The sequence below is a fragment of the Ursus americanus genome, chromosome 14 (assembly GCF_024610735.1).
Source record: "Ursus americanus isolate L20-20 chromosome 14, mUrsAme1.1.p, whole genome shotgun sequence".
NCBI classification, from domain to species: domain Eukaryota; kingdom Metazoa; phylum Chordata; class Mammalia; order Carnivora; family Ursidae; genus Ursus; species Ursus americanus.
This window is the reverse complement of record NC_142140.1, coordinates 43,800,534-43,823,302: the sequence shown is the minus strand read 5'-3', so window position 1 is coordinate 43,823,302 and position 22,769 is coordinate 43,800,534. Positions and strand designations below refer to the sequence as shown.

Sequence of the window (22,769 nt, the reverse complement as noted above, 5' to 3'; positions counted from 1 at the left end):
TGTGTCCCCTGTGTATCCTTGAGGTACACATGTCAACCTCTGTTTTTCTCTTCTTAATCCGTCTTTCATTACAGGAGGTCTCCGCCAAGAACTCAGAAGGGTGGGGTGGAAATCTTCTTCCACCCCACGGCATCTCACGCTCAGCCTCAGGGTGGCCACATCCCATCATGTTAGGGGCTCCGAGGGAGGTGGAGCAGGCTTGGGGCTGACTCTAAGGGGTTCCACCCTTGGTCTCGCTGGCTGCCAGCCATGTGGCCTCGGCAAGCCAACCCCGCTGGCCTCAGTGTTTCGTTTGTGAAATGCACACCTCCAGCACATCGGGTTTTATAAAGATTGTGTTTTCAGCACCTGACACATGATAGGGGCTCAGAAATGTCCCCCTTGGTATCTGTTTCTTTACTCACCACTCTGCTGTAGAGGTTGGCATCCCCCCACCCCTTGCCACCCCCATTCCCTGCTGTGGATGTCTCCTTGCAGCTTTTGCGGCCCTTCCCTGCCACGCCTGATCGGATATCTATCCCTCAGTCCCTGTGAATGTGACCTTAGTTGGCAAAAGGGCCTTTGCAGATGTAATTAAGTTAAAATCGGGAATGAGATCATTCTGGATTTATGGTGGGCCTTAAATATGACAGGTGTCCTTAGAGAGCGAAGAGGAGAGACAGAGAAGAGGAGAAGGCCATGTAAAGACAGACACAGAGTTTGGAGTGACGTGGCCAGGAGCCAATTGTTGGGGAGGAAGAATTCTCTGTCTTTCAAGGTCCCTCTAGCAGGACTAAGAATCTGATTGACATGAGACAGATTAACAGGAGAAAATAAAATTTAATAGCATGCATACGTACAGGGAATCCACACAGACATGGAAATTCCAAAGACAATGGGGCAACATGATGCTTACATGAGCTCGGGAGAGGGGTGGCAGTCTGAGGAGGAAAGGGGAGAAAGACCACTAGCAGGATGGTGAGAGGAGATGTTTGGAAAACAAAGATTGCCCTATAATGTAGATAGGTTTGTTTTTTCTTTTTTTAAAAAGATTTTATTTATTTATTTGACAGAGAGAGAGACAGCTGGAGAGAGAGGGAACACAAGCAGGGGGAGTGGGAGAGGAAGAAGCAGGCTCCAGTGGAGCAGGGAGCCCGATGCAGGGCTCGATCCCATAACGCCAGGATCATGCCCTGAGTCGAAGGCAGACGCTTAAGGACTGAGCCACCCAGGTGCCCCATGTAGATACGTTTCTTAGGTAAAGTGGAATCTCCGTTAATAGCTCTCTTCCTAGGTGGGTGGGGATGGGGTAACTGGGTGATGGGCACTAAGGAGGGCACTGGATGGAATGAGCCCTGGGTGTTCTATGCAACTGACGAATCACTGAATTCTACCCCTGAAACTAACAAGACAATATATATTAACTAAATTGAATTTAAATACAAAATTTTTAAAAAATACCTCTCTTCCCAGTACAAGAAGGCAGTTGAGGGGGAGGAACAGAGCTTTTCCTGAATCTGCTGGGTTTTGATTGCTTTTAACTCAAAATACTGTTTATGCCGAAGTGCCCATCTTGGGGTTGCCTGCCCTTGGCCCCTACACAAAGAACACTGGGGGCCACCCAAAGCTGGAAGAGGCCAGGAAGGGTCCCCCGTACAGCCTTCAGCAGGAACACGGCGCTGCAGATCCTTGATTTCAAACAATTTTCTGTTGTTTGAAGCCACCCCCTTTGTGGGATTTCGTTGCAGCTGCTTAGAAATACTGGAGTTTGTTTGGTCCTTGAGAAGGTGCTGGTCTGCGGGGCCACAGGGCCAGAATCCAGAGACCCTAGTCCTGTGTGGGCAGGATGGTGCCAGAGGGAGGGCCCTCAGCCTTAGTGAACCTGGAGAGAGAGCAAGAAATGCTTATCGGAAGATAGGACATCAAAGCTGGGGTTTAACAGATAACTAGGAATTTGTTGAAAGGGGACATTCTTTCCAAGCAAACTCGCCGAGGCCTAGCTCAATCCAATTCTGGCTAAAGCAGACATTGCTGCCCAACCACCTATCCTCATGATGGTTATTAATTCTAAAATATTGGGATTATCGCTCAACTCAAGCCTCCTCTACTACTCAGTGCTACTCTCTACGGGGGTAGTACTGAGAAACCAGCGTTGGAAAGAGATTATCAGTGCTTCCAGATCTGCTAGACATCTCGAGGGCTGAGCCAGGATTTGGCCCCAGGGCTGGCTGTGGAACCTTCTAGATGACACAGGTGCCTGCGGGCCCGGAGGCACGTTCACAGAATGGGATATCAATTCTTCCTTGTGCTGCAAACTGATAGGAAATTTTCAAATAACCTGCTTTTTTGCCTCTTCCGGACCTCTTGCCGTGACTGTTTGCCTCCTGTCACGAGGAACAAACAATAAAAGTGGGTGTGCGTTCTGTCATGTGTTGCATGTGTTTGAGGAGGGTGACTAGGGCCAAGAGTAGGTGGTGAGGGAAAATTCTGGGCAGTTTGGGGCCAAGCCAGGTGGCAGGGACGGCCTGACCCCTGGCCCCCATGCTATTTACTTCCACCTTGGATTGGCCCCTGGGGACCCATGGAAGCTGCCAGCGAGGAATGTAGGGTCCCGGCCTGCTGAGCTCATCGATGGCTGGCTGCCCACAGTCCGTCCCACTGCCTCTCCCAGCTTGGCCACGGGACTGGCCATGAGGTCATCAGCTAACGATGTTGTAAAGGGGAGCCAGATGGGCCTGGCTGCCAGCATTCCAGAGTTTGGTGAACCGGAAACAGCATGGAGCTAATGTCCCCCCTTCCCTGTTCCTGGGGACCCCCAAGCCCTCCGTGGCACTGTGTCCTCTCGGGAAATTCCAGGAATACATTAATTACTGGTCCTGTTCATAAAGTGACAGTCGCCCATTCACGAGCTAGCAGCTCCCCCCCGGCTGGGTACAGCGGACCACAATACTGCAAGGGAAAAGGGTGGACCACACGACGGATAAAGGACAAGAGTCTCAGACATGGCATTGGGTGGAAGACGCCAGACCGTAAAGAGAATACACTGGGCAGTTGTGTTACATCAGGTTGGAAAACGGGCACACTCATCCACGGTCACAGAAGGGGGCATGGCTGTTATCCAGGGATAGGGAGAGTGATGGGAGACGGCCAAGGGTGTTCCTGGGGCCAGGAATGATCTGGAACCTCAGCTGGGAAGTGACCCTACAGGCCTACTGTGCGTGAAATGTCATCGAGCCCAACACTAAGATGGCTTCTTTTTGTTTTATGGAAGTCGTATCTTGATAAAAGTTTCAAAGGAAAAAGGCAGAGGCTGTGGAAAATATTCCGGCCACTCCTCAAAACGTTAAACACAGAATCAAGATTTGACCATGGCACTTCTGGGCCTATCTCCTCGAAAACCGAAAACAGATCCTCAAGTCCTTGCATATGAACGTTCACAGCGGCCCCATTCACCATCGCCGGAAGGTAAAAACAATCCCAATGACCATCAACGGATGACAAGTGAGCAGAACGTGGTCCGTCGGTTGGGTGGAATGACTCAGCCGTAAAAAGGACTGAAACCCTGACACACGCCACACCACGAATGAATCTTGAAAACATCATGCTCAGTGAACGAAGCCAGCTGTGAAAGGCCACCTATCGTATGATTTCACATTTGTGTGTGACATTGTCACTTATCGTAAGAAATATGGGCTTTGACCCTTGGAATTCCTGTGATGGGAGCTATAAATATGTCTTCCTTCCTTCCTTCCTTCCTTCCTTCCTTCCTTCCTTCCTTCCTTCCTTCCTTCCTTCCTCTTTCTTTCTTTCTTTCTTTCTCTTTCTTTCAAGTAGGCTCCATGCCCCATGTAGGGCTTGAACTCATGACCCTGAGATTGAGTGTTCAGTGCTCTACCACCTGAGTCAGCCAGGTGCGCCGAGAGCTACAATGATGTCTTTTATTTTCTTAACGAGGTGACTTTTGGAAGACACCTAACCGTGTGATCGGAGAGTTTAACTTTCGGTCCCACCCCACCCCCTGCCCTCGACCTCAGGGGGAGGGGAGAGGGGCTGGAGGCTGAATCAGCTCCCAACTGCCAATGATTGAATCGGCCATGCCTGTGTGATGAAGCTTCCATAAAACCCCAACAGGTGGGGTTCCCCAGAGAGCTTCTGGGTTGATCCACATGGAGGTTTGGGGAGACGGCGCCCCTTCCCATATGTACCTTGCCCTGCGCGTCTCTTCCTCTGGCTACTGATTCGTATCCTTTAACATCTTTTATCATAAATCGGTCATCTGGTGAGTAGACGGGTTTCCTGAGGTCTGCGAGCCACTCTGGCAAAGTAACTGAACCCAAGGAGGAGGTCCTGGAAACTTCTGATTTATAGCCTGTCTCTCAGAACCGCCGTTAACAACCTGGACTTGCTCTGGGCCTCTGAAGTGGAGGCAGTCTTGTAGGACTGAGCCCTGAATCTGCGATCGGACACAGGGTTAAGCTGAATCCTAGGACACCCATCTGTGTTGGAGAATGGTTGGCCTGCGGAGCCCTACCCTCCGCCCCACCATATTGGAAACCGGGTGCCATATACTTAATATGAAACGCCCAGAGCAGGCAGACCCATAGACACAGAAAGCTGATTGGTGGTTGCCAGGGGCTGGGGGAGGCGGAGGGGAAGTGACTGCTCAGGGGATGAGGTCTCCTTGTGTGGTAAGGGGAATGTTCTGGAAAAGACAGAGGCAATGGCGGCACAACCGCTACATGCCACTCCACTGTTCACTTGAAAATGTTGAACCATCTGTTACTTTTCCGCAAAGCCTCATACCTGACAGCCTCCCAGGAGAGCTAGGGGGTGAGTGGAGATGTCTTCAGAGAAATCCTTCCAGGCCTCCAACCTCTGTGTCCCTGGGGACCCAGGCCTTCTGACGAAATGCAGAGAAGGCCTGCATGGCCTGAGGGGACATGGTGGGATCCCTCCCTACAGCTCTATCTACCTGACTTGCCCCTGGGGCCCTGGCTTTCTTACCCCTAGAGAGCGACAGGGTCTGAATGGAAAGCGGCTGGGTCCAACCTCCCAACGAGCGGCGGTCAGGCTGGAGGTGATGGTGACAGGAGCAGGTGTAAGCACCTCCTGCTTGCTGGGGACATCACTCGGGACACTTTGGGACCCTTCCAAAGCCGGGTGATAATCCCACTACACAGAGCCTGAGACTGAGACGGGGCGGGGGGGCCCGAGTCTCCCCAGTGGGTGCATGCTGGGGGTGGGGGAGGCCTGACCCTCTTCCTCCAGAAGAGACTCGCTCTGTGCCCCCTCCCCAGCACATCCTCATGCCTCTCGCCTGCACACACTCTGTGTCACACTTTACACATCCCTCCATGTGCCTCACACAGCTGCCCATCTTCTCTGGAGCCAGGAAGCTAGAAGCACGCACAGGGGCTGGGCCAGGGGTCCTGAGCAGTGGAGAAGGGTCAGAGGGGAAGACCTGGGTCTTTCTGGGACACCCCTTGCCCCTCCACCAGCTGGTGGCTGGACCTGACACCAGCCCTCCCTGTCCTAAACCCCAGCACTCCAATTCCCTGCCACATCTGCTCTGGGCCCACCCAGCCAAAGGACTGGGTCCCAGACTAGTGTCATCTCTGTTTAAGTCTTCAAAGGGCCTCCAGTCTGGGGCAGACAGAGCCAAGCACAGATATTCCCAGTGCTGTGAGCTCAAGGCTGGACTAGGGGAAAGGGTGGGGGTTGGGAGCACCCAGCTGAGCCTGGGAACGTAGAGTAGGGTTTTGAGGAACGAGTAGGAGTTTCCCCACAGAGAAGGAGGAGTGACTGCAAACAAGCCCAGTTAACCACATACCTCCTATGCATCTGGCCCTGGCCCTTCTACCTCATTGGAACTTCTCTGCAGTGAAAGTCTCAGGTCTCATTTTCCAGATGAAGAAATGGAGATGGGCTAGAGAGGACTGTCTTGGCTAAAGTTGTACTTTCTGGCTCTCTCTGGCCCTTTCTCCTCTGCTTTCTTTGTTTTTCAACATCTTCAGCCTTTGGTCCTAACCAGGAAGGGAGAAAGAAAATCCCATGAGGGAGAAGGCCACTTCTTAAGCTCCTGCCGTGAAATTTAGCACACAGTTGGTGACATTGTAATAAGTCTTTTTGGACAAAACTGTCCTTTCCACCAGTCCACCAAGCTGAGCTGAGGTTCTCATTTTATGGAGGAGGACACTGAGGCTCTGAGTGGTGCCCCAGCTTCATCGGGAGCACCTCCCTGGAACCAGGCCCCGCTGTGGCCTCTGGAGTAAGTTTGGTCTGTACACAGGGGCGGGCAGGAGATGCTGGCAGGCCGGGGTGGCTAAGTTCAGACTATAAAGTTTGGTCCTACAGTGGGAGTCCCAGCTAGGAGAGCAAGGAGCACAGCCACGCCTGGGCTGGAACCAACCCCGTCCCGTTGCTCCCTGATGCTGCCGACCCCCGGGGGGCCACCACTGGGGCATGCCCTATTCCTGGCTCGGGAGAACCTCCAGACCTTCTCAGGACCCTCCGAGATGCAATCCAGTCTGGATGTCCCCAGATTCCAGAAGTTCCAGAAGCACTTCAAAGACACCCCAACCATGCTGCTGTTGACCAAGAACTTGAAAGACTCACACCCCAACCACATCCTGAAGTGTGGGTGAAGTGTCGGAGACCCCTCTGGGCGGTCCCCACATCAAACCAGTGGTTCCGTGTCTTAGAGGCACACTGCTGAGCCAGTTGTGAACTCAGCAGGAATATCCCATCCCCCACCATGGCCGATGAGGGAGCTAGCAGCCTCATATGTGGCCAGATAGGGTGGGGCTCAGCCAACATGGGATTGTTATAACCCCAGCCTGATCGCAGATGGGGAAACTGAGGCGCAGAGGGGCCAGCAACTCTCCTGAAAGTGCACAGCGCCTGTGGAACCCAGAGAGGCAGGCGCCAGGAGGGCATGGTGCTTGCCCTTGGCTGGGGGTCTGCATGTGGGGGTCGGGGAAGGTGGGCAGAACCCGCTCAGGTTGGTTCCAGATTTGAGGCAATGGAGGGCCAAACACAGCTAAAGTTGTCAGCAGAAGATGCCCTCGAGAACTGGGCTCCCTAGGATCCCGGGGGAGGAGTTTGGGGTGGGGGAGGTGTCAGGCTCCGGGGAGGGCTCTGAACCCTCCCTGGTCTCACCCCGGCTGTGTATTTCCCAGTAAACTTCTGTCCTCTGGTAACTAGGTCGAGGGCCCTAGAACCACAGGCCCGCTCTGCAGGTGTCCCCAAGACCTGGAAGGGGGGCTGTCTAGCGATTCTGAAGGTCCAAGGAATCTGGAAACTGGGCACCCTGTATGGTCTGGCACCCCGCGCCCCGCACATAAGGAGGCCCACAAGTGGCCAGTTTCTCTTTCTCCTTCCACAGGAAACCTCCAGCCTAGCATCTCTTCTAGCCTAGCCCATGAGAAATCCCGCTTTTTCCGGGCCCTACTTCCACTGTCTCCAGTGGCGCCAAGCCCACTGTGAGTCCTACTGGGGTCTGGGAGTCAACTGCTTGTCCAACCCAGAGGTGGCATCCAGGCCCCTGGAGCGCCGGAGCCACCAGGAAGACGGGGTTAAAAGCATTTGGCATGGGGCGCCTGGGTGGCACAGCGGTTAAGCGTTTGCCTTCGGCTCAGGGTGTGATCCCCGCATTATGGGATCGAGCCCCACATCAGGCTCCTCCGATATGAGCCTGCTTCTTCCCCTCCCACTCCCCCTGCTTGTGTTCCTTCTCTTCCTGGCTGTCTCCATCTCTGTCAAATACATAAATAAAATCTTAAAAAAAAAAAAAAAGCATTTGGCATATGTCTCATAGCCCGACCATAATGTCACCCCTTTAGCTCCAGGCCCACAGGTCAGAATGGCAGCCTTTGAGGTGAGGTGGGCACTTGCCAATGGCCATGCCTTGAAACTTAATTCCTAACAGATGCTGAGAGCACATTGTCCCCTGACTCGCTCACTGCCTATGAGTCCTCCTTACAACCCCTGGAAGAGGTACCATGATCACCTTTTACAGACAGGGAAACTGAGGCTCACGGCCACAAGCTGAGCATTGAGGGCTCACAGATCTTGAGGGACTCCTGTCCAGCCTTTAGCTGTTCCTTCTTCCCCAAATCCATTCCTCTTCCTCCCTCTCCTCACCAAACCTTCCTTCAGCTGTCCAGAGACCCACAGAAGGGCCTGCCTCCCCAGTACGCATGGGGCACAGAGAAAGGGGACGAGATGGGAAAGAGAGAAGCAACCCCAGGCTCTGGGAGGTGGCCCTGGCTCCCCACTGCTTGGGTTGGAGTCACCCAAGTGTTTGAGGGGTGGGGTCTGGGGCAAGTGGCTTTCGTGGCGCACATACTTGGGCTTGAGGAGATCCCAGAGAAAGCCGGTTTGGAATCGGGCTCTCTGCTCCCAAGGCCTGTGGCATCCCCGGGCTCTGCAGGAGGGTTTTGGGGAACAGAGTTGGCTTTCTGCCTGCCCTGGGGATACCTGGTGTGTTTCTGGGGCTCCCTTAATGTCTCAGGTCTCTAGGTCGTCCTAAAGCTCTCTTTTGGAGAAAACTTTCCTGCTGAAGGTGACTGCATCTTCTGTCCCCGGGGGAGGGCCTGGCCCCTGGCCCCTCTGGTTCCCTTCTTCCTGACGTCCAGAGTTCCTGTGAGTGCCTTGTTCAAAAGCCCCATGCCTGGGACCCCAGGGTCTGCTGGACAGTGTCCAAACGGCACCCCAGAAAGCAAGTAAAACGGTTGAAATATATGATTTCTTGTGTATCTTCGTGAGAGGTTGGCGTCCACAGGGGTCATTCTCTGCTTAGGGGGCGTCAGTGGGCAGAGGGGACTCAGAATCACTGGGGTTCCTGTCCTTGGTATGTGACCGGGTGCCCAGTCTGTGGCAGCTGTTATGGGTGCTGTTAAGAATGATAAGATTTTGGGGGCGCCTTGGTGGCGCAGTCGTTAAGCGTCTGCCTTCGGCTCAGGACGTGATCCCAGAGTACTGGGATCGAGCCCCACATTGGGCTCCTCCGCTAGGAGCCTGCTTCTTTCTCTCCCACTCCCCCTGCTGTGTTCCCTCTCTCGCTGGCTGTCTCTATCTCTGTCAAATAAATAAATAAAATCTTTAAAAAAAAAAAAAGAACGATAAGATTTTGGGGCGCCTGGGTGGCTCAGTTGTTAAGCATCTGCCTTCAGCTTAGGGCATCATCCCAGGGTCCTGGGATCGAGCCCCGCATCAGGCTCCTCCGCTAGGAGCCTGCTTCTTCCTCTCCCACTCCCCTTGCTTGTGTTCGCTCTCTCGCTGGCTGTGTCTCTGTCAAGTTAATAAATAAAATCTTAAAAAAAAAAAGATAAGATTTCTGTACCGAACGTTCTCCTTTCTCACAACACACTGCCTTTGTTCTGACGCACAGAGAGTGTGAGTGACTTGCCTATGGTCACACAGCAAAGTGGGTGGCGCTGGGATTTGAATCATGATCAGGTTGACGCGCAGCAGGTGCAAACATTCCCACTCCCCGTGTGTTCTCCCCACAACCCTGACACAGAGTGCCATTACCACCTTTTACAGACGGGGAAACTGAGGCTCTGCCAGTTGATGCCCTTTGTCCCACGTGTCATGGCCACGGAGGAGTGGGCCAGAACGTCAACCCAGGCCAGCTTCTCTGGAGCTGACAAATGTCCAGTCTGTTGGGACCTGGATCAGGAAAAACTCTTCACAAGGCTTTGAAATTTGGAAGAAAAACAAAAACAAAAACAACCAGTCGTAGACAGAGGGAACTTCAGAATCCTATCCCAGGCCTAGAAATGCCAGGAAAACAGATGGCCAGCCAGGAGCCGGACGTATGTGAGGTCTCCAGTGTGGAGTCGCCCCCTACAACCTTACGCACCTGCTTGCCCCTCTTGGTTTGGTTCCCTTATTTAGTAACGCAGAAGTGTGCTAACAGTGTCTGAGGGTGGAGGCTAGCGAATGTTGGCATCTCGCCATCATTGATCTTGCAGGGATGGCTGCTAGACAGCGCCCCCTCTGCCCCACCCACCCCAGGTTAGGTCAGGTCTAGCCATTGGCGGCCCTGGCTGACCTGTCCCTACCAGTTCGGATTACTCAGCATTCTGGCTTGCCTTTGGGGCTGGCGTCTGCAGAGGGCACAGCAGTGTGGCTGTGGAGTGGCCCCAGCTCCTCGTCTGGTCGGTCCAACCTCCGTTATCGAGCGCCTACCATGTGTGCCAAGCTGGTGAGGCAAGAAGCCCATCTTCCCAACAGCCCGTGTCAGGATGGACGTGACCGTGGCAGGAGCCAGTGTGTTTACCAAGCACCTGAATGCCTGGAGCATCACGGGATGGTGGGGAGGGGACTGGGACTCATAGCTGGACGATAATCCCACTGCACAGAGGCTGAGACTGAGACGGCGGGGGGGGGGGGGGCGAGTCTCCCCAGTGGGTGCATGCTGGGGGTGGGGGAGGCCTGACCCTCTTTCTCCAGGGGAGACTTGGCTATGTGACCCCCCCCCAGCACATCCTCGCGCCTCTCGCCTGCACACACTCTGTGTCACACTTTACACATCCCTCCATGTGCCTCACACAGCTGCCCATCTTCTCTGGGGCCAGGAAGCTAGAAGCACGCACAGGGGCTGGGCCAGGGGTCCTGAGCAGTGGAGAAGGGTCAGAGGGGAAGACCTGGGTCTTTCTGGGACACCCCTTGCCCCTCCACCAGCTGGTGGCTGGACCTGACACCAGCCCTCCCTGTCCTAAACCCCAGCACTCCAATTCCCTGCCACATCTGCTCTGGGCCCACCCAGCCAAAGGACAGGGTCCCAGACTAGCGTCATCTCTGTTTAAGTCTTCAAAGGGCCTCCAGTCTGGGGCAGACAGAGCCAAGCACAGATATTCCCAGTGCTGTGAGCTCAAGGCTGGACTAGGGGAAAGGGTGGGGGTTGGGAGCACCCAGCTGAGCCTGGGAACGTAGAGTAGGGTTTTGAGGAACGAGTAGGAGTTTCCCCACAGAGAAGGAGGAGTGACTGCAAACAAGCCCAGTTAACCACATACCTCCTATGCATCTGGCCCTGGCCCTTCTACCTCATTGGAACTTCTCTGCAGTGAAAGTCTCAGGTCTCATTTTCCAGATGAAGAAATGGAGATGGGCTAGAGAGGACTGTCTTGGCTAAGGTTGTACTTTCTGGCTCTCTCTGGCCCTTTCTCCTCTGCTTCCTTTGTTTTTCAACATCTTCAGCCTTTGGTCCTAACCGAGAAGGGAGAAAGAAAATCCCATGAGGGGGAAGGCCACCTCTTAAGGCGCTGCTGTAGAATTCAGCACATGGTTGGCGGCTAATAAGTCTTTTTTGACAAAAGCATTCTTCCCATCAGTCCACCAAGCTGGGAAAAAGTCCCCACCTCATAGAAGAGGATACTGAGGCTCAGAGAGGCTTCTAGGGGGAGGGTCCCCGCGTTTCTCCAGGAGAACCCCTCCCATAAGGGCCTCCTTCTGAAAAGCAGCCCAAGAGTCAGCCAACTACGGTCCCTGGAGTGTTTACTCTGCACCCAGGGCGGAAGGGACCAGGCAGGCGGGGGCGGACAAAGTCCGGGGATTATAAAGGCCAGTCCAGCAGCGTCCGGTGTCTCAGTTCAGAGCTCCGCTAGCACCGGCATGCCTGGACAAGGTCTGACACCACCACCCAGCTCTCCTATGCTGCTGATGCTGCTGATGTTCTCGTGGCTGCCTTCGGGAGGCGCCCTGTCCCTGACCCAGGAGCACCTCCCAGCCTTTCCGGGACCCTCAGACACGCACTCCAGTACGGATGTCTCCAGAGCCCAGGAGTTTCGGAAACGCTACGCGCACCTGCAGACCAGGCTGTGGTTGAACCAAAGCTGGGCTGATGCAAACTCTGACCTCATCCCTGCAGCTCAAGTCCGGATACTCACTCCAAAGCGTGAGTGAAATCTAGGAGACCTCCGTCCCCTGGGCAGCTCCCCCCATCTAACCAGCGGTTCTGAGTCGTAGGGGCCCAGGCTTGCCACTGAGCCTCAGTTTCCCCATCTGTGAATCGGCCAAGAACATCTCCCCTTGGGACTGATGGGGGAGCTGGTGGCCCGTTTATGCCGGGACAAGGCGAGGCTTGGCCAAAGTGAGATGTTACAGATCGCAGATGGGGAAACTGAGGCTCAGAGAAGCTAGGGATTCTTTTGAAAACTCACAGAGCCTGGAATTCCCAGAGGCAAAGTCGGGCGGCTGGGGTGGGTGTGGGTGGGGTCCTTGTCCTTGGTTGTAAGGGTGGGGGGAGGGCGCACAATCCAGGAGAAAGGATGCAGGGGAGTGGAGCGGACAAGAGGAGCAGGCGGCGCGAAGGCGAGCGGGGGAGGAGAATCTGCCTGTACTGGTTACAAATCTGACGCAATCCCTTGACACTGCCCTGTTGAAGTCGCACGTGGCATGTGCCTTAGGGAGGGAGGAGATATTTTCTCGCCATCCACGGAGGATCTAGGGGAAAGAGAGGGCAGAAGGAGATCTGGGCAACGCTGGGGACTGGGACGGGCTAGAGGAGGAGTGTCAGGCCGGAAGGTAGCGCTACTATCTCACCCTAATCCCACTAGAGCTGTGCGATTCCAGGTAATCCTCTTGTCCTCTCTGAGCCTAGTGACCAAGTCCAGGGCCCTCAAACCCTACTCCCTCCAGTATCCCCAACACCAGTACCAGCCTAGGGATCTGAGAATTCTGGGGATTCGGATATCCTCCATTTCTCAGTTATGGAAACCAAGACCCAGAGAATTGAAAGTACAGTAGCTAGTTGTTGTATCCCCGGCCCCAGCACTTAGTAGGCCTTCAATAAAATGTTTTTGACTGCCAGAGGAGGCAGAACCAGCGTCTGAATCTTAGTATCATGTATACATTAATTCCTGCAAGTTTTTTTTTCAAGATTTTATTTATTTATTTGAGGGAGAGAGCGAGCACAAGGAGGGGTAGGGAGGGGCAGAGGTAGATGGAGAAGCAGACTCCCCGCTGAGCAGGGAACCTGACATGGGGCTGGATCCCAGGACCCTGGCATCATGATCCGAGGCGAAGGCAGAAGCTTAACCGACTGAGCCACCCAGTCGCCCTAATTCCTGCAAGTATTTACTAAGCACCTACTCTATGCCAGACATGGTGGTGGCCAAGCGGACAGAAATCCCTGGTGAGGGGATTCACTAGGGGAGATGAAATGATACACAATGAAATAAAATAAAATAAAATAAAATAAAATAAAATAAAATAAAATAAAATAAAATAAAATAAAATAAAATAGGGCAGTGCCTATTTTAGACGGGCTGGAGGTGTAGCCTGCCACACTGAGATTCAGGGGAATAGTGTGCTTGGTAGAGGAAGAAGCTTGTGCAAAGGCCCTGAGGTGGGAGGCGGCTTGGCATGTGGGAGGAAATGGGCACTCCGCGCCTGGCGCACAGTAGGACCGTGGTTGACTGGCTTTCCTGTCTTCCTCAGTGCGACTTGGGTCGGGCGGCCACCTGCACCTGCGCATTGCCCGGGCCGACCTGACTGAGGGGCTCCCCGCGGCCTCCCGCCTGCATCGGGCGCTGCTCAGGCTGTCCCCGACGGAGCCGAGTTCGTGGGACGTGACTCGGCCGCTGCAGCGTCAACTCAGCCTTGGAGATTCTCGGGCACCCGTACTACGCCTGCGACTGTTGCCTCAGTGGGACCGGTTGGGAGCGACGTTGCCTTCTGCACGTCCCCAGCTTGAGCTGCACTGGCGGCCACGTGCGGCCAGGGGGCGCCGCAACGCGCACGCGCACGGCGGGGACGGTTGCCCCCTCGGGGAGGGGCGCTGCTGCCGCCTTCAAAGCCTGCGCGCGTCGCTCGAGGACTTGGGTTGGGCCGACTGGGTGCTGGCGCCTCGCGAGCTAGACGTGCGCATGTGTGTTGGCGCGTGCCCAAGCCAGTTCCGGTCGGCTAACACGCACGCGCAGATGCAGGCGCGCCTGCATGGCCTGAATCCCGAAGCTGCGCCTGCGCCGTGCTGCGTGCCCGCCAGCTATGAGCCGGTGGTGCTCATGCACCAAGATAGTGACGGTCGCGTGTCGCTTACGCCCTTCGACGACCTCGTGGCCAAGGACTGCCACTGCGTATGAGTGGCCCTAGTCTTTCACTTTTACGGCTTGTGAGCGATGGAAGTGACCTCAGAGATCCTTGCCTGTCGAATGGGCTTGTGGGACCTGAGATACCCGATTTCCCACCACTGCTGTCTACCCCGTCCCGCCCAAACCTCTGTATTTATAAGTTTGTATTTATTATTAATTTATTGGGATGATCTCCCTGGGGACTGGAGGGCTGGTCTGACGGTGTGCACTTATTTAAAACTGTGGTAATAAAAATAAAGCTGTCTGACCTGAGCCCCGTGGTGTCCAGGATGAAGCTGGTGACGCTGGGAAAAGCCTTTCCCTCCCTGGCGTCAGTTCTCACAGGGGACCTGGTATCAGGGTGAGTGGAACCTTTCAGGGAACGCGTGGTGGGGTGTTCTGGGATGTCAGGCAGTTAGACGGTGCTCATGACACCGATGCACCTCAAGGACACCCTTCTCTCTGCCTCTGCTTCTCTCTCTCCTTGTTCCTCGGTTTCTGGTTCTGAGACTCTTCTGGGTGTCAGTGTCCCTCCATATCTCGTCTCTCAGTGTTCCTGTTTCTGTAGTTATATGGTCCTGTCTCTATCACTGTCATGCTGCCTCTCCTTGCCTTGGAGTCATCTTGCCAAACACGGGCAGCCCAGGGTCATGTCTGTCTGCAGCCAAGTGTATTGTGTGTGATGTTGCCCCCGACCTAGAAGAGTCCCATCACTTCTATTTGGGGCACCTCCCTCCGTGTTAGTGGTACCTCTAGTCTTTCATATAAAAAGAGCAAGGGGGGCCACGCCCTGCGCAGCTAAGGCGGCTGGGAGTTCTGGGGCTCTGTCTGCACTTGGTTTCCACCAGCCTACAAGCAATAGCATGGGAGCCATCCCCTCCACCCCCTTGCTCCTGACCACCCATGGCCATTACTGGCACCATCTGTGTTCCATTTTCAGTAGCAGCCCCTGCAGAAGTGCAGAGGATTCTGGGGAAGCCATCCCTCACCACCCCAGTCTCCCCAAGGCTAACCCAGGTCACTGCTGGGCAAGCTTCTTTTTCAGGAAGTCCACTCTTCTGTTCATGGCTACAGTGTTGAGGTCCCCAGAACCCTCAGGATCTCTGCAGGCCTCCAGAGATCACCTATGACTTGGCTCTGGAAGCTGTGAGGAAGCAGCTCGGTGGCCAGCCTGACAAAGCCAACACCCCGCCCCAGTCCTGTGGCCACCTCCAGCCACCAGGTCTCAGGAGGCACTAGGCTCATCAGAGCCCTTCCCCTCTCCTCCCCTCCCCTCCCCCTAGACTAGGCAGGCTGCAGCAAGCAGAAGCAGTTGGGTTTTTTTGTATCAAAACAGCAAAACACCAAAAAGGAAGTTGAGAGAACCCCACTCTTTTCTGTCCAAGCCACATGCGTGCCTCCCTGACACCCCATAATTGTGTACCTTGCACCAAGTGGAAAATAAACTCCAAGCAGCCAGTTTAAGAAGAAAAAACCAAACAGGTGGAAATAAATACATCGTGAAGAACATTTTCATGCACCTGGCATCTCCCATGTTATATAGTCTTCTTACTTAGGATCTTGGAATCCCTGAGATGTGCCGTGTCTGCCCCCTCCCCACACCTACCTGCCTGACCACCCTGAGTATCTCCAAAGGGTAATGTTATGCGGGCCTGGGGGACAGAGTACCTACTTTCCAGCAGTGAGTGAGGTGTGTCCCCTGTGAATGCCGCCACCCAGAGGCAGACCTGAATGATTGTAGGTGCCCCTGAATGTATTCAGCGAATGCCCACTTTGTGCCAGGCCGTGACTGGGCACTCAGGACACAGAAAGGACAAGACAGGCAAAAGCACCCATCTGAGCTCAGTTGAGTGAGGAAGACAGGTGAGGACAAAGGTAAATGATAAGAAAGTGTGGGCCGCAATATGAATTGTGCTGAGGAGTCAACTCAGGGAATCCATTAATGAGTGGAGGCAGAAGTGATTTAGATGGTCGGGGGAGGGGGCCTCCCGGAGGAGATGGCATCTGAACTGAGACCTGGAGGAAGAACAGGACTCGGGGGAGAGTTGGGGAATGGGCATTTGAGGAAGTCAGAACAGGAGGTGCAAAGGCCCTGAGTTGGGAACAAGCTCAGTCTTCAGCCGCAAAACAGTTGAAGATGGGGCCAGAGAGGTGGGTGGGGGCCAGAATCCACCAACTCTCACTGGTGGCGGTGAGGGGTGTGGGTGTGTTTGAAGAGCCAGGGCTAGATGTGTAGGGGTAGGAGCTGGGGAGGGCTGGGATCTGATTTATGCTGGAGGCGAGGAAGACAGATGATCGGGGGCAGGAGTGGGTACTCGAACAGTGTCTAGGGTGGGGATGCAGGGGTTCAAGGAAGCTAAAGACCCTTATAGGTTCCCTCTCCCACCCCAGATCATTCCCAAGTGTTGAGGAACCCAAGAGAGCCTCAAAATTAAGCTCAATCCCAGGGTCCCCCAAAGCTAATAGATGCCATATGAGTATCTCCCCAAATATCAGTTGTTGCCTTCGCTGAACATTGGTATGCCCGTGTGCCTTTTCATACCTCCAGTTGCTGCTTACCGGGCCGGTCCCCCTGCCCAGTAGGCATGTCCTCTCCACTTCTCAAACATGCATCCTTCAAAACCCACTCCAGATTCCCTTCTTACGCTCAGCCTTTTCCAGACTCTTTCATTCATCTCCCTCTGGAGCCCTTGGCCCCATCCCTCCCTCCAGCCCAGGCTTGACCTCTCAGGACTGAAGGTATCTATGTCCAGCTGTCTTCCCTAGATTGGGGGGTTGGCAGGAGCCATGCTGGGGGCTGCTGACAGGAAACCCAGCTGAGGGGTGAGTTTGAACAAACTCTTGAAATATGCGGAATTCTGGGAGTGATTAACTCTGCCTGAGGAGGAACCGAGAAAGGCTTCTCAGTAGAGTGGCATTGAACCTGGCCTTGAAGGACGAGGGAAGACATCTCAACATATTAAAGCTGAGACAGCTGCAGAGACTAATTGCCTTGTTGTACGGATGGGGGAACTGAGGGCCTGTTAACAGCAGAGTCAGGACTTGGGCCCATGCCTCCTGACACTCAGACCAGAGTTCCACACCTGTATTAAGATGTTTAAGAGTGAGAAAAAGTGGAAGGGAATGGCATTCTGGGCAAAAGGAATGGCATGGACAAATGAAAACTTCAGGAGTGAGATGGGCTGGGTGGTGAGGAGGCCTAGACCAGAAGGACAAAAGGATGAGAAGAGGGTAGTGATAACGAGGTGGGTAGGGCGGAATCACGCAGGCCTCAATCGCCAGGCTGAAGTCCTGGGGGACAGTGGTGAGCCATGGAGGGTGTGTGAGCAGGAGAGGGGCACAGTCCCATTCCTGTTATGATGATCCCTCTGGGGCTGGTGTGGCCTGCCCTGGGGTCTGAGCCTGGTTACCAAGTGCCTGAGAATGGGGCCTGAGAGGGACAGGGGGGACAGACCAAGAGTGGGGAACAATTCAGGAGTCTCAGAGAATCTGGTTTGGGGAGCTTAGGGAACCCCCACCTCAAGGAACCCACTTGCCCTGAGCCAGCAAACTTGTCAGGCCTGCAGCATTTATTAAGCACGGCCTGCACGCTGACTGGAGGGTGATGACAGATTCACAAACTGACCCTCCTGTCCCCATGTCAGAGCCTCTCCTCTTCCCCTTGCAGCAGCTGAGAGAGCTGAGAAGCAAAGCGGGGGCTGGAGAGGGAGCTGAAGAGCCTCCCTGGGGCCACAGGGATGGTCCTTCCCTGTCGCCATTCCTCGGATGGGAAGACTGGGGCCAGGGAAGAGCTAGAATGCCCCAAGTCCCATAGAAGGCGGCGGGCTGGAATTCAGGGCACCGAAGGCTCAGCACCCGGGGATCACATACTCCTCTTCGTCCAGCGGGGTCTGGTGCATCGACCGAAGGTTGCAGTAGACAGGCTGGGAGGCACGGTCAGGCCCTTCGTAGTTCATGTAAAAGTCGCTGTCCTCTGGTGGGTGAGCCCTGCGGAGACAGACAGACGTGAGGGAAGGGAGCACTCAGGGCGTAGGCACGTCAGCTTTGAGAGGCCAAGAAAGTTCTGGGCACTGAGTCCCCTCCTAGTATTTACATATGAGGAGACTGAGGCACAGGGCAGTGTTCTCCCAGCCTCCCAACTTTCTCTGAGGAAAGGAGAACTGGTCTGGGAGGAGGTAGCTTCTTTTTTTTTTTTTTTTTTTTTTAAAGATTTTTATTTATTTATTTGACAGAGATAGAGACAGCCAGCGAGAGAGGGAACACAAGTAGGGGGAGTGGGAGAGGAAGAAGCAGGCTCATAGAGGAGGAGCCTGACGTGGGGCTCGATCCCGGAACGCCGGGATCACGCCCTGAGCCGAAGGCAGACGCTTTAACCGCTGTGCCACCCAGGCGCCCCGGAGGTAGCTTCTTAATGATGCCTAGCTACGTATGGTAGGCAAGGCCCCCCCCATCCCCACCCCACCCCGAGAAGAACTCTCCTACCTCTAGAACATTCTAACCCTACTCTGGTTTGGGCAAGTAGTGTCCATCAGTTATTCATGCTTTAGAATGAATCACTCCAAACACATAGATGCTTGTCTAGGGATAGACAGGACTGGGAGTCAGACTCTGCTTCAGACTCACTGTGTGACCTTGGGCAAGTCACTCCCCTGCCTCCCAGAGCCCCCATGTGTACAAGTGAATTGTGTGTGTGGAGGGGACTACAGATCCCATTCTATACAATGTTTCTGGAGGAGACTGATCCTGAGGCTTTGGTGACAGCGACGCAGGGTGAACATCACAGCACAAGCTGCCTTAGCGAGCCCGAGCCCGGAGCCTTCAACTCCATCCGGCAGGCCACTTCTGCTTCCGAGCCCTATTTGCATCTGCTTTGCATATTCTCGCATTTCTCGACCACAGCTTCCCACCCGCCTCCCCACTTCGTGGATTCCCCTGCGCACACCCAGCCATGACCCTGTTCCATTCCCGCTTGGATCCTCCCAACATCGCCCCCCCCCCCCCAGCCTCAGCTCCCAACTCAAACTGATTCACAGAAGATTCTCCATTCTCTCCCACCTCCGGGGCTTCACCCCTGCTGGGGCTGCCCCCTACAGCCATTCCTTTCATTCCCTCAGCCAAGCTGGAAAAGTCGAACCCATCCCTCTAAGTCCAGCCAAATCTAGAGGCATCAGGGCTTCGTGGGGAGAGAAGGACACTGCTTTCTGAGCACCTCAAGTGTCAAAGGGACATGTGGAAAGGGGAGCTGTCCCCATGTTACAGAGCCTGAAACAGAGGCTCAGAGATAGCCCTGGGTCACACAGGATCTGAGCCAAGGCCACTGACTATTTCTGTGAAGCTCCTACTCCGCCTGGAACACCAGCTTCCTTTCTCCCCGTTCTTGGCAACCCAGAAACTCAGTTTGCACGTCATGAAGGAGGAAACTTGTCTCATATACAGGAACTCACTTCATCCTTATCCCAACTCTATGAGACGAGAGCTGTTATTATCCCCATTTTACGGATGAGAAAACAGAGGCCCTGAGGGAAATCGACTTGCCCAAGATCACACAGCCTACAAGAGAAGGTGCAGGGACTTGAACCCCGGCCATCTGGGGCCAGAGCCTTGCAGGCAGGTGTGAATCACTCACCCATGGTCGGCCCACTGGTGCCCGGCAGCTGGCTGGCCCACGAACACATTCTCATAGTCAGGTATGGAGAGTCTGGGCAGGGCAGCCGCTGGGGACTTCGGGCTGAGGCCCCGGCTGCTGTATCTCGGCTGCTTGCCAGAGCCAGGCCGAGAACCATCCTGAGCAGCGCCTGTTTTGTCCAGATCCCGGTTACTGACCCTCCAGCGTCCCCGGAGTCTCCAGGCCAGCACTAGGCCAGTGATGGTGAGCCCGAGAAGCAGGCTTCCACTGGCCACCAGTGCCCCAAGGATCGACAAGGACAGGCCAGGGGGGCAGCTAGCCTCCAGGAAGGTAGAGGCATTGCGCCAGGCACCAGTAGCTTTGTCCCGGCACTCCAGAGGCTGATGGCTGGAGCAGTTGTCCTGTCGGACCTGGTGCCAGGATTCTAGGACGCAGCTGCAGTCAGCCTTCAGGTCAAGGGTACAGCGCATAGCCAGCTCCCTGGCCACGCGGTCCAGTGGGTTGTTTGTCACATCGAGCTCCACCAGTTTTCTCAGGGGTTTAAAGAAGAGCAGTGGTAGCTCTTGAAGGCTATTCCCAGACAGGTTAAGGTAGAGCAGTTCCCTGGCCTGCAGAGACTGGTTCTGGGGCAGTCTGAGGCCTTGGCCACTGAAGTTCAGGCATACGGCTGTGAACTCTGTGTTCCAGTCCACGTTCCCGGAAGACACGTTGCAGGAAAACACTTGGCTGCCTCGATCCTGCAGCAGCAGTGGCAACGCCAGCATCCAAGCCAGGGAGCCCCCCATTCAAGCAACCTAGGCAGAGACACCAGAATCCACGCCTGGCCCTTAGCCTGTGGTCACCTCACCCTCACTGCTTGTGTATTATTATTGTTATTGTTGTTGTTGTAGTTGTAATTATTATTATCTCAGAGTGGCCAGGCTGCATCTAAAATGGTAAAACGCAGGCCCTCGCTTGCCGCCTCTCTGGTTGGCTCTGGCCTCTGGCCTCAGTAGCCCCCTCTGGGGAATGGGTACGTAATCCCGGTGCGTGCGGTTCCTGGAAGGCGAGAACACGAATCCCAGTCAGCCCCTCCCCTTCTCCCAGTGGAGCCCCTTCAGGTTAAGTCGCCCATTCCCTCCCAAGCCCCACCCCCCCACCAAGAATATTTCAGGCTCCCTCATTGGCCAAAACGGGACCATATGCAAAATAAGCGGTTGCCCCGGAAACGGCCCGCCCCGGGCCCCGCTAATTGTTTCATCTCAGAACTGCGGGGTGCTGGGAATTGTGGGCCGGGGTCGGATGGGGCTGCTGTAAGGAACCCCCTCCAATCTGGCTTGAGGCCCCTTCCCGGACCCAAATTCTAGCGCCTCCGTCCCATCTTTCTGATCCCACCGCCACGCTTTTGCCTCGGCAGTGCTGGAAGGCTCCGGCGCGGGAGGGGCTGCATGGTGGCTCACCTGGACGTGGGCGCCCAAGTGGTCAGCACCCTCCGCGGATCCGCTGTGGTCCAGGGCGCTCCTCAGGATCTGCACCCAGCGACTCAGGGGAAGAGGAACTGGTGTCCGGGTGCAATGCTGAGGGGAAGAATGAAGACACAGAGACCCGCCCCCCTGCAAGGCCTCAGGCCCAGGATTCTCACGGGAGGGGGAGGGGCGACCTGCTTCTCTTTTGCTGGAACCCAGTGACTACATGTCCCCCAATAATACCCCAACCGACCGACTGCTACCTCATCAACTCGCTTCCTGGTGTCAGCTCCGTTGACGCCCAGCCCACGCGTTCATATGTTCATTCAACAATCACCCATGCTGGACTTCCATAAGGCCTCAGTACGGCCAGGTTCGGGTAGAGCACCCAGTCTTTGGAGAGGACAGAGCTGGACACAGACAGACCCAGTCCAGTGGAACCAGGTCAGATCAGAGAGAAGGACAGAGTCCTGGAAGGCTTCCTGGAGGAGGAAGCGTTAGCATTGGGGCTTCAACACATGAGTAGGGTTTTGCCAAGGATTCCTAAAACCTGGCTTTGAGTCTCCAAGCTGCTAGCCTCCCCCACAGACTCAGAGCTCCTGCTTCAGTACAGCAGTCCTCCATGCTGGAGGGGGCTGTGAGGAGGGTTCCCTGGGGAAGGAGACATTGAGTCTGGGGCTTGGAGGATGAGTCACACTAGCTGGCAGAAACAAATGCATGGCAGATTCCCGGCAGAAGTCACAACAGGAGCAGAGGCCCTGCAGCTTGAGAAAGCATGGCTGGCTAGGACGGTGTGTTTAGGAGTGGAGTGGCTGGAGTGGACAGGTTAAGAGGAGAAACTGGTGGTATGGGCAGGGGGTGGGCAGTGCTGGCCTCAGAGGCCGGGAGTGGGGCATTATTCCCAGGGCCCCAGGGAGCCAAGGAAGATAGATGTGTGAGCTGTGGAGGGGTACTGTGTCAAAAGATTCCTCCAGAGTGAGTCTGGTGACTGGAGATAGGGAACCTGGGGAGGAGGCCAGAGTTGCAGAGGAGTAGAGGGGGGTCTGAGTCAGGCCAGAAGGGCAGTAACAAGGAGGGCAGATTAAGGAGGAGATTAAGGGCCGGGAGAGGGTCTCAACCTCACCGGGGTCCTGGCATCAAGCAGACCAGTTTCAAATCCATTCTGGACCCTGACTCACAGTGCAACTTTAAGCACTCCGTGCCTCAGTTTCCGCACCTGTAAAATGGGGTAAATGCTAAGAGCCTTCTCCTTGACTGTGGGAAGCTGAAGTCCACTCCCCCATGCTTTCCCCTCTCCTCAAACTCTGCCCTTTTCCATCTACCAACTCAGAGGAATTGACCAAAGGTTTTGAACGGAGACTTTATAGAAAGTTGCAAATTGTTGCTTCAACACCCCCAAAGGTACTCACTCCTCAGAAAAATCGCAAAATCACCGCTCTGAGGTACCGTGTGTTTTTCCCTATCAGATTGGCAAAACTGCAAAAGCGTGATAATGTTCGGTGCTGGCGGGGCGGCGGGGACACTGGCAGCCCTGCGCACTGCTGCGGGAGCGTCTGTGGTGCTTTCCCAGCGACAGGCCCGCGGACACAGGCCACCAGAGTTACAAACACTTGTGCCTGCTGACCCAGCACCCCACTTCTG

The 22,769-nt window shown here is 55.0% G+C and overlaps 2 protein-coding genes and 1 pseudogene across 3 annotated transcripts; 2 read left to right on the top strand and 1 right to left on the bottom strand.

The window, feature by feature from the left end:
• Positions 1 to 11,598: 11,598 nt before the first annotated feature.
• On the top strand, positions 11,599 to 14,366 carry GDF15 (growth differentiation factor 15). The gene is made up of 2 exons (XM_045778629.2): positions 11,599 to 11,881; positions 13,426 to 14,366. Exons 1-2 carry the CDS (start codon positions 11,599 to 11,601, stop codon positions 14,067 to 14,069), a joined length of 927 nt encoding a protein of 308 aa, XP_045634585.2. The 3' UTR covers positions 14,070 to 14,366.
• Positions 14,367 to 14,469: 103 nt separating this feature from the next.
• LOC148108953 (pancreatic progenitor cell differentiation and proliferation factor pseudogene) lies at positions 14,470 to 15,296 on the top strand (annotated as a pseudogene).
• A 2,297-nt stretch (positions 15,297 to 17,593) lies between these two features.
• On the bottom strand, positions 17,594 to 21,259 carry LRRC25 (leucine rich repeat containing 25). Of its 2 annotated transcripts, none has more exons than XM_045778801.2 (3): positions 21,123 to 21,259; positions 19,684 to 20,721; positions 17,594 to 18,044 (listed from the first exon to the last, which is right to left on the bottom strand). In XM_045778801.2, exons 2-3 carry the CDS (start codon positions 20,466 to 20,468, stop codon positions 17,906 to 17,908), a joined length of 924 nt encoding a protein of 307 aa, XP_045634757.1. In that variant the 5' UTR covers positions 20,469 to 20,721; positions 21,123 to 21,259; the 3' UTR covers positions 17,594 to 17,905. The 2 variants fall into 2 exon arrangements, with proteins under 2 accessions (XP_045634757.1, XP_087723282.1); XM_087867156.1 differs by having other exon boundaries at positions 19,684 to 20,477; positions 21,123 to 21,226.
• Positions 21,260 to 22,769: the final 1,510 nt, after the last annotated feature.

What these genes read in the sequence shown, in the direction of transcription:
- LRRC25 (XM_045778801.2), bottom strand. Translation starts at nt 20,468, where the DNA reads ATGGGGGGCTCCCTGGCTTGGATGCTGGCGTTGCCACTGCTGCTGCAG. An exon ending in CACCAGTGGGCCGACCATGG is followed by an intron (nt 18,045 to 19,683) that starts GTGAGTGATTCA and finishes CTGTCTCCGCAG; the next exon opens with GGCTCACCCACCAGAGGACA.
- GDF15 (XM_045778629.2), top strand. Translation starts at nt 11,599, where the DNA reads ATGCCTGGACAAGGTCTGACACCACCACCCAGCTCTCCTATGCTGCTG. An exon ending in CCGGATACTCACTCCAAAGC is followed by an intron (nt 11,882 to 13,425) that starts GTGAGTGAAATC and finishes TGTCTTCCTCAG; the next exon opens with TGCGACTTGGGTCGGGCGGC.